The 10,490-nt window shown below is 45.8% G+C and overlaps 1 protein-coding gene across 1 annotated transcript; it reads right to left on the reverse strand.

The window, feature by feature from the left end:
* Window positions 1-811: 811 nt before the first annotated feature.
* Window positions 812-3,122, reverse strand: LOC106644378 (venom carboxylesterase-6-like). Its single transcript, XM_014359834.2, has 6 exons — window positions 2,909-3,122; window positions 2,176-2,844; window positions 1,934-2,099; window positions 1,510-1,845; window positions 1,293-1,419; window positions 812-1,220 (listed from the first exon to the last, which is right to left on the reverse strand). The coding sequence occupies exons 1-6, from the start codon at window positions 3,101-3,103 to the stop codon at window positions 1,052-1,054; spliced, it is 1,662 nt and encodes a 553-aa protein (XP_014215320.2). The 5' UTR covers window positions 3,104-3,122; the 3' UTR covers window positions 812-1,051.
* Window positions 3,123-10,490: the final 7,368 nt, after the last annotated feature.

Here is a 10,490-nt window from a genome sequence, read left to right on the forward strand (position 1 = left end):
AAAAAAAAAAAAAAAAAAAAGAAGCAATTGCTGCTTGTGTATAGATATTAATGGCGGACGGTTTGAGTTTGCGCGTAATCCATGAAGAGGGGCCATTTCACATTGGGGTCGCGTTTCGAGTGCTCCGCTAGAAAGTAAACTTAATATGCGATGATAGGCTTACTTATACTCCGGACTCTCTCGCTGTGATGGCACGTGAGTATGCGCTCACAGTTCCGCTCACCTAACCAGGTTTAATTACATGGTTAACGATTCGACTCGCCGCAACTGTGAAAAAATACACACAACGTATAACGCACGCACTCGCTTCGTTATCATTATTGTTGTTGATTACAATTGGTTTCGTTGGAAAATCTGTGATTCATTTTTTTATTCCGAGCTCGCAATTTATCGCCCCAACCGGTTACTCTGAGGTGTGGGCGTGGATTTTTCTCAACAGGGGCCTTTTTAATATACGATGGCATTTTGACCGTTTGATTTATCACTCCTGAGCTCCCGGCGGCTTTTCGTACATTAAAACAATTTTAATTTCACACAATTGGTTTGTTGTAAAAATATGTGAAGTGAGTACAGCAATTATCCGTCGTGATGCTCAGTGCGTCGCCTAAAGTGGCCGCAGAGTAATATCAAGAATAATATTAGGTGGTTGCCTGGTGGGAATACGGGGAAATGCAAAACGGGCGAGTGGCGTTGGGTTCCTTCGAAGGAAAATCCAGTACAGGCGATAAAAGCACGTTTTGCTATTTTGAATTTTCAGCGGAGAACGCAGACGGTTTTTAAGGGCTGTATATTTTAAGAAATCGGCTACGACGAAGCTTGTGTTGGATTTATTTTTAATTCACACCTTCCAGCCACGGAGAACTGGTCAAAGTACGTGGACTTTAAAAAGTTTTATTCAAAACCTATATCAACTTTATTTACAGATTTTTTTTTACGTGATAAATTTAACGCCAAATCACAATAATTACTTAAGATCATTAGATTAGTATACACAAATGGAAAAATCAATTTTATAAAAAAAACAAATGGTGTAAATTTTTTTTTCACAATCTCACAATTTATTCTCGTCGAAGTCGATAGTTGACCAAAAGTGTTTCTGGCCCATATTGGCTTTGCTCTCCATCTTAATAACTTCGGGACCTGCGATGTGGAGGTAATCGAGCTCTTCTTTGCTCGGGTCGACTCTTTCCCACTCAAAGTCGAGATTCAAATCGGGATACCTAAAATAAAATTTAAAAAAAAAATTGGTTTCTTTGCTACCCCATACTAGGTTCGAAAAAAAAATGGCTCACCCTCTCTCCGCCACAGAGACAACGAGATCGATCAATTTAATTTGCATCGCACGGTCTCTGGCATTCATCGGTGGGTACATGAAATTGTTCTCAAATACCATACCAATGTCGTCGCTGTGGGAAACACCTAGATAAAATCATAGTTTACGAAGCGTATGTACAATCAGTCAAATGTGTATAATTTTAATTGTTTTTCAATTGGAAACGAAAAAAGTACCGTAATTATCCATGGTGTCGCTCAAAAGGTCGCTCGCACTTGTCAGAGCTCGATAGCTGTAGTACCAAAAGAGCACCGGACTTTTATTCACTTTGGCTTGGGCTTTCGCCGCTTTTTCGCCATCAACCGCGTACAGCCTATCACCCGTCATGGCTATCAATTCCTTTGTCGTTCTCCTGTCGATTGGTTTTGTACCGAAATAGTGACTTCTAATGCTTCTAGCAACACTTGCGTGCTCATCCAAGGGTACGGTATAGTTAAAGTCCAAAAGATGTGGAGCTATGGTTTTCCAGTTTTTATCCAAATCGGCAAGTAGATCTTCGTCGTTGATGAATTCTCGGAGGAATAAATGAGAATAAACAACAAAATACGCAAACAAACGATAAAAATCAATCCGAGAGCCCGTCAGATAACGAGTAATTACCCGCAATCGGATAAAGCCCATCTTCGCTAACGACACCGGTAATCCAGAGCAAATCGGCCACGTCTCCACTGTCGATGATCTCCGCTGCCGAGCGATTCATGAACGGCTCATCGCCGACTGCCTCGATGACTGGTCCGAAGGGGGTGAACGGATTGTACAGCCATGGCTTTCGAGGAACACCAGATATATATGTATACGCTCAGTCCCGTCAATGCAAAATGCGATCAACAAACAACTCTTACCATGAAGTTTTTTGTCGCTTCCGATATCGTCCGTGACGGTCTGTACCTCAAGCACTCGATCGCCTCCCGCGTGCTTTCCGTGGGGCAGCCCAAAGCAGCCGCCAATTTTCGGGCCTTGTCCTTCGAGTTCTCGTAATGCTTTCCCGGTCCGAAGCCCGTACCGCTGAACGATAAGCCATTCCGGAACAACCCCCTGCTCATCGGCGACAAGTAGTGAAAGTGGACACTGGCCCCGCCCGCGCTGTTACCGATCAAAGTGATCCTCTCGGGGTCGCCGCCAAAGTGGCGGATGTTTTCCGAGGTCCAGCGTAGAGCCGCGCTCTGGTCCTTGAGCCCCATGTTGCCGGGCACGACCCCGTCATCCTCCGTGCTCAGGAAGCCAAAGGGCCCGAGCCTGTAGTTTATCCCCACGACTATGACGTCCCTATCCATGAGGAATCTCGCACCCGCGAGCGCCGAGCCGAACTGAAATGCCCCTCCGTGGATGGTGAATATGACCGGTAGTGGGTGACTGCCATTTATCTCGGTTGGCACGTAAACGCTCAAGTAGAGGCAGTCCTCGGTGCCGAGGACTCGGTAGTTCAAGTGCCCGTGGTGGTATTGAATGCAGGGACTCGGCGATTTCGTTGCCGTCAGATTGCCCATCCATTTTCGGACCGGTTCGGGTGGCTACGGCCGGTTGTGTGTGTTTTAGATGCACGGGATGTATACGCGGACAAAATTATGTACTCACCTGGAATCGTCTCTCTCCAATTGGTGGTAGCGCGTAGGGTATACCTTCGTACGCGTCGTACCTGCGTCCGCCGAAAGATACCTTGTGGTAACCCACGATGCCCCCAAGATGAGTTTGAACAAATGGACGAGCGGCCGCGGAAAAAGTCGCACTCCCGAAACCAAAAAGTAACAATAGAACGATACGTGCCAACATTTCGCGTGGGTATGCTCAATAAAGCAGCTGCACTCGCGTGTGATGCGTCGCAAACTGCGATAACAACATTTTTTTTTTTTTTTTTTTCACTGCAAGCAAGTATTATATTATTATCTCGCATGTATTACTGTACATGACGCAGCAGCCGATAATACTTTGGTTAGGGAATCCAAACTGACACTCGTAATAACATACTTTGATGGATCGTCGCGAAGACGAAGGCGGATAAACAGAGACAAACGAGAATTCATCAACAATAAACGCAGTGCTGTTACTCCGACCCTCGAATGAGACAACAAATAATCGGTAATGGGTGATATTTTTATACAGCTGTTTTTCCGTTTCCCCAAGTTTAACCAAAGTGCACTGCAGATGCTACAAAAGTACATACAATGTAATTATTGACGCAAACGACATTGAGATTGTCGGCAAAAGGTCGGCAAAAGGTCGGGGAAAGGTTTCGATCTGAAAGGTGAAAGGCAAAACGGCGCGGGCTAGGCAAAAACTTTCGTTTTAAATTTTCCCCGCTAAATCTGAAGCAGCAACAACAACAACAGCAACGTATAGCCGCGTATCGGGTATCAGCTCACGTAAGGTCACGGCTGCGCTGCCTCATTATACGCGGTTCTCGTATGCGTAAAGCAGGTCACGCCGAAACTTTTATCCCAACCTGGTATACGTAGCCGATCTCCACTGCTTTCCTCGCGGCTCAACAACAGCGCTCCCCCTACCCCCTCTAGTTCTTGGGCTACAATTATACTTTATTTCCCCGGCAGCTAGATAAGAGCCCTTTTTCAGCGCGCGCCTTCTTTCGGTGAGGCGAAGGTTTTCTCGTGACCGATTCGGAAACGAGCGTTTATGTATATGTGCATCCCAAAATGGGCGTGGCTGTGAGTTTTACTTTCCGAGCGATAACGCCTGTGTCCATATATATGCATTGTATGTACATGCAAGTGTAATGGGAGAGAGAAAAGGGATGATGATGATCATCACCAGAGGCGCCGCTTAGCGTTGAGCTGCCCGTATATCAGATCGAAAACGTGTAAATTCGTTTCGATGCAGAAAGAGAGTTGCTTGAGCGGAGGCCGTTCATTACAGGTTTGCCGCATTACTCTCGTCGTAGGTGGTAAACTTTTTGCCGCAGCGCGTCGCTTTGAGAGGATTAGTTTTGGGCGCAGGTGTGTGGAGCGAACGAGTGTGTTTTACGCACGTGACCGACTCGAAGCACGAAACTCGGAAATAAAATCCAATGGCCAAAGTTGCGCCACGTGGATAAACGATATAAATATATATACCTCTCTCTCGAATCCCATCGACCGATACCTCCGCAATAACTTACACGCGTGCATGCCGGAAGAAAGCAAATCTGCTGCATGTAAAAGCACCCACACGCACGCGTGTATGTATATAATACAGATGGTTTGCGCATTGGAGTGGCGATAGGTTTACGCGGCTTATAAATATGATGTGATGACTGTGCCGAAGCGAGGGGACCGCGGTATGGACTGTGATATACGGAAGCACCACGCTAATCGTGGGTGTGGCAAAGCTCTGCAGTGAATTCAGCCCCGTCGTTCTTTAGGAATAGGTCAGGCCTGACCTTAGAGCGTATACATTGGGAAAAAAAAGGGTTGGCTGTGTTAAACTATAGGAGTCAGGGACGCCTACGCGGTATATCATGTTCTAATGCTTTCTCTGGTGTGATACGTGATGCTTCCAATGTACATTTACGGATGAGCGTGCCTTTTTTTTTCTGCTGTCGAGGTGTAAGTGATGGACGCAGATTTGGGTTGGGCCTCTACACGTGGATTTTAAAATTACTCGGTGGATTATTATACCTGGGACGCGCGTTCCACGCACAAGAGGAGTGATTTGGCTGTTTGATTGTTCGATCTCCTTTTTTTTTTTTTTTTGGAAGGGTGGATAAATGATCTTTGTTTGATTGGAGTTTAGGGTTCGACTGATGGTAGCTGCAGGGTGTGGTTTCGTGGCCATCTATGGCCAAGGTTTTACCGAGCCTTTTTCCTCATTGAAGTTTCGATCCTCTCTGCCATCCAAACCACTCGCTCTATGTTTTGGCAACAATTCTCATGCTTCCCTTACGCACATCTACAATATAATATGGTCTTGGAAGATACCACTACCGATTTCATACCGTCAGGTTATCTCGAAAATTACACAATCCCCGCACACCCTCGCGTACCATATATATATATATATATATATATATATATATATATATATATATATATATATATATATATATATACAAACGCTCGCCCGCGCGATCGATGCATCCAGTACCCGTAGACAAACCTTCAGCGCACAGGGTATACGTATACAACGAAACACACGTCACAATGGCTCATTAAACAATGTGCAGCCAGCAAAATCAGGCACATATAATCCATGCAAAGCCGGCACAATGTACGAATGCTCGGATGTATATATACTCAAAAGTTTAGCGTGCTCTCAGATTCCTCAAATAGCTCATTTATCCGTGTATATATTGTACTTACGCTCATACAAAATCAAACGGTCCCGTACGGCCGCTGCTAAAATCGTTATATCATGTACGGTTGCGCAATACGTGCATACCCATACGTATACGAGTATACGGTACACAGCCGATGCATGGAACACAGCATCGCGCGGCTCACAGAAATATTCTCGGGCTTAGTAAGTATAAATACGTGTGCAAAGAGAAAGAGTCGTAGCTACAGGGCAAGCAAAAGGCACACCAGGAAAGAGAGAGAGAGAGAGAAGGTTGCATTTATCCTTTATATATGTTTGTTCAGGATTACAGCGCACGGGGCTAAGCACTGGAAACCTTTCGAGTTGTATACACGCGATGACCCCATACTAGGTGCGTGGACCAAAAGCTAAGCGCAGTACCTACTTGTGTAAAATTATACATATATACCCTCTTGAAAGAGCATTATACAATTTTTATCTTTGCTAAATTTCCTTTCTCCGCTTTGTCGAGCCATCTCGGTAGCCCGATCTCATTTGTCGCATCAGCGAGCTCTTCTTCCGCGAGTTGTGAACTCTTGTCTGCACGTCTATCTAGAATCACGCAAAAGCAAAGTTGGTATGCGATTTTATCGTACATCGTCAGGGCATTGATTGGGGAGACCCGTAAATACGTTGGATTATAGCACCACATGTTGCTGTCGATAAAGAGACACTTTTTTCTCTCCCCCTTCTCATCGAGGATCTCTCGTATGAGTGTGTTTTCTACTCGCCGCGACGTCACAGCTGTGGGCACGTGAGAGTTACTTTTATTCAAGAGTATATACACGGTCGATATACAATGGAAATTTCTTACCATTATATACACCGTAAAGCTTTGATTTATTCGTGTACGTTTTATTCGTCTGGCCATTTGCAGGTGCGCTGGCGCACGATTCGAAAGTACAAAGTATACAAACGTGTGCTTGCACGGAGACTATGTGATTTTTTATGTGTAGCCTCCATAAGTTTACCGTACTTGGTTTTCTTCGATCAGGTATTCTGTTTATGCGCTGTTTTATGAAGAAAAGACGTGATAGGTAGCGCAAAATCGGATTTTACGTGTTTGGATATTATTTTGCATAAAATTTGTATTAAACAGCGAAGGAATCTACGAAAAATTGATCGCTATTAAAGATATGAAAGCGTGTGAATTCCTCAAAAGTGATTAAATCTATAATGATTGCGGTATAAACGAAAAAAAAAAAAAAAAAAAAAAAAAACAATCAAACAAATCAAGCAACGATGTAGGTTACCAGCTTTCAGATACCGAAATCCTCGATGGTATTGCTCCCTATTTGCATTCCCAAAGGCAGATCGTTTCAATTAGATATTATTTTAATACTCGAAAAACGTGTGTTTCTTTCATCAAGATCGCTTTCACCGAATGATGTTGGGAGTCAAGCTTAATTCTCCCACAAATCTTCAATTTTATGAATTTTCAGTTACATCCAATCGCCACATCTCCCGAGTAATAATAATATTTTTCTCCCAGCCACTACTGCCAGCATCACCGCCGACTAATAATCCATACAGTTTGTATTTTTTTTATGCAAAAGCATGATTCTTCATTAATTTTCTACTCCTTACCAATAAACACTCAAGTTTCGTGAATCTCCTCTACGTGTGCAGATTCTGGAGAAATTAATTTTACCAGCTACCCGAATTAATTTTCACCCCTATTTATGGGACATAGAAATCCAGGTGCTGAGAAACCAGATTCCTTCACAGTTGAACATTGAAATCTAAAGCAGCTTAAAGAAAAATACTTTTTGACTCTACATGCAACAGCACCTTGTAAACTTTGTACCGTGTCCGAGACAATTAAAAAAAAAAAAAAAAAAAAGAAAAAACACACGACCTGTTTAAGAGTAACCCGAAAAACAATCCTCTTTCCGCCCGACTGAGCTTCCGTCCGCTGCTCGGCTGTCGTTTTTCGATCCATTAAGGACATCCTACCACCTGGTGCCCTTATGAAAAAAAAAAAAAAACGCGACAGAGCAGGTGAAACGCAAAGACGTGATCCCCGTGAAAACTGTTTTGTCGGTGAGCAAAACAAACAGACTCACGCTAGAGTCACGGAAAGGAAGTTCATCCAAGCGACCACGACGAGGAGGAAGAAGTCCAGAGAACGAGCGTGAGACGCACATTATACATTATACCCCGGGCCAGCGTCGACGCGCCTCTATATTTATCTCCCGCGCACGTATACCCATGCACATACATGTATATACGTCCGCGGAAGAGCACGCGAGAGCCGCCGAGCGATTTACGCGTCTGGAGCGCGAGGTATGTCAACCGCGCTTTCTCACCCCAACTGTTTCGGGCTCCTCCTCTCGTGTCTTTGTGCCAGGCACTCCCTGCACTCTGCCACGGCAATTAACGGGGAATGCGCCCAAAGCTCCTTTCGGCCAACGAGAGCTGCTCGGGAGAAGTGCCGATCGGTACACAAGTAATGGCCATGGATCGGTAAGTTTGCCGGATGGGCCCGTTGTTTTGATGATGCGCGTTTTGGCCAGTTCTAGCTTGGTCCATATTTTCTTTTTCTCCCTTCGAGCTCTACTTGTCGGATAACCATATGTGCTGTACAGGATACGACGATCATCGATAATACGAGACAATGGACGAGCCCCCCAGAGGCAGCCTCCTCATCAGCCCGCAAGACAGATTCAATCAACTCCGCCTCGGTGATGCCTTCCATCCTCTCCACTCTCCCTCCCTTGGTACATCGATCGAAACAACATCACGGATATGGGCGGGGAAGCTGTGATGAAATAGTTTGCAGCGCGGCTTGATTGAACACGCGTGGGCGGCAACCCGCCGGTGATTAAAGAGCTCCGCGCGTTGGGCTGGAATAGGTCGTAAAGTAGGTCTCCTCGGGTGGTACGAGAAAAATCACTCCGTGGTTCAAAATGTATGTGATTGAAAAAAAAAAAATAAAGAAAGGCACGAAAGATAAAAAGAAGGTGGTAGCAAAACACCGTGTTCGCAATAACGTGTCCCCACGCGCATTGAATACAAGCGGCGGTGCAGTCAAAAGTCGCGGCAGAGAATAAGGAGAGGCGCTGAGCGCGACGACGAGTCGCGCTATTTTCACGCGAGGGAGAGAAAGAGAGGGAGCTTATCGCGCGGAATCTCGGGAACACGTCGCCGATGGCTCATGTTTTCTACTCCAACTATGTTGCTCGTGCATTGTATAACGTCTAGTTTGGCTCGTATATGTATGTGCCATGATTTCAGTGTTTTATTGCCAAGCTTAGGGACAAGTGGCGCTCACGATTAGTCGGCCAAGTGATACGTTTTATCTTGAATGATGCGTGTGTGAGTGCGTGTTACCGATCGACTTTGTGGCAGCTCAAGAGCTTAAAGTGACGGGAATAGAGCACCTTTCGAGGTTCTTTGTTGGGTGGTGAAAAAATTTCGGCACAATGGCCAGGTACGATTATTTTTCCTTGGTTTTTTTACTTCTCGCACGGGCATCTGTTGAAACAATGAATAAATTCGAGATCGTTACACGCGTAATCACGCGACGGTATGCAAATAGCACGAGCATACGCACACTTGCCGAGAAAATTTTATTACCGCGTTGGCGTGTGCGCTCATCGCGATGGAGCTGTATGTATATCTTATCTGAATTAGCTGACGATCGTTTTTATCGCAAGTGTTATTGCCGCGTGTGGTTGAAGAAGCCAACATCTCTCGCGTACGGTTTTGTTAAACGTTTTCTTCCTCCAGGAAAATGAAGAATTTAATTTCACGAGCAATTGCGATCCATCACTACCCATAAGTATAATTTTTCCTTACCTCTCTGGGTGCGCACAAGTGTAATATCTTTGATCGAAATTGACGATCAAAAACGGGGTGCGCCAAGACTGCGGCACCTCGTACGATGCATACTTATATACCCCATTTCACATCCGCAAATCTCGGGACGATCGATTGGTTTTTCCCTGCGAGAAGAATAGCCCATTTTATACGGATGGCGGAGTTTTAGCACATCCACCTATTTCTAGCTGAACAAAAAAAAAGAGTGCTGTACAAAAGCGATGGTGTACACCCAGCCCGAGTCTGCAACGATAAGAGCGCGCGTGTACACCGTGCATTATTTTAAGAAGCACCGAAAGCGTCCGCCTCGCGCTCAATTAACTCTAACGTTAATAATTGCACGGTGTGGTCGTACACCCGCGTTTCAGACTCGCACCGGTTGCCTAAGCAGTTCTTGGCACTTCCATGGATTACTCGGAAGCTCCGGTTTGGGACCCGCGCGTATTTCCAAAAGATCCAGGTCAGAGGTCGCTTCCCATTTTCAACGCGTTCCACCACGCAAATAGCCGTTTTCCGAAGTACAACCGCACAAAACTCCGATCTAGAAGAGTTCAAGAACCTCCGCGGTGCAGGAAGGGAAAGAGAAAAAAAAAAAGCTCTCATACACATGGCGATGAAGCGCGAAATCATCGGCAATCGGGGAGGGACAGACGGGGGCGAATCCGTACGTGTACCACCCATAGCTGCACGGTGTCACGGGATGAACAAAAGAAATTCCACGCGTGCGGCTAATATATCGCCTCGCCCGCGTCGCATGCATAATATCGAGGGTTGTGGGAGGGATGGAAGATATAGGGGGAGAGATCGGATGGACTCGGCGAGGACGGAGGGTGAGTTAGCGAATAACGACCCCTCGGCCACGTTATACACACACTGGGGTGTTGCATCGTGTGTGTAGGTAGGTACACCACTGCCACCCTGTGAGTATACGGAATGCATGGCTGAAGGAGTGGAGGAGAGCCGGTATTGCGCGCGCGCGAGCGCTGCCTGGCCGTGCTCTCCCGGCCGCTGCTGCTGCTGCTGCTGTCGTCATTCCAGCCCGGGATGTTGT

This window comes from Copidosoma floridanum, unplaced genomic scaffold, assembly GCF_036245765.1.
Source record: "Copidosoma floridanum isolate Cflo_tuat_1 unplaced genomic scaffold, Cflo_Japanese_pri ptg000001l, whole genome shotgun sequence".
Classification (NCBI taxonomy): Eukaryota; Metazoa; Arthropoda; class Insecta; order Hymenoptera; family Encyrtidae; genus Copidosoma; species Copidosoma floridanum.

Bases quoted from the DNA above. Each gene is read 5' to 3' on its own strand.
- LOC106644378 (XM_014359834.2), bottom strand. From the start codon at position 3,103: ATGTTGGCACGTATCGTTCTATTGTTACTTTTTGGTTTCGGGAGTGCG. The intron at 2,845-2,908 runs GTGAGTACATAA...AACCGGCCGTAG, and splicing joins TTGGAGAGAGACGATTCCAG to CCACCCGAACCGGTCCGAAA. The intron at 2,100-2,175 runs GTAAGAGTTGTT...GTTCCTCGAAAG, and splicing joins AAGCGACAAAAAACTTCATG to CCATGGCTGTACAATCCGTT.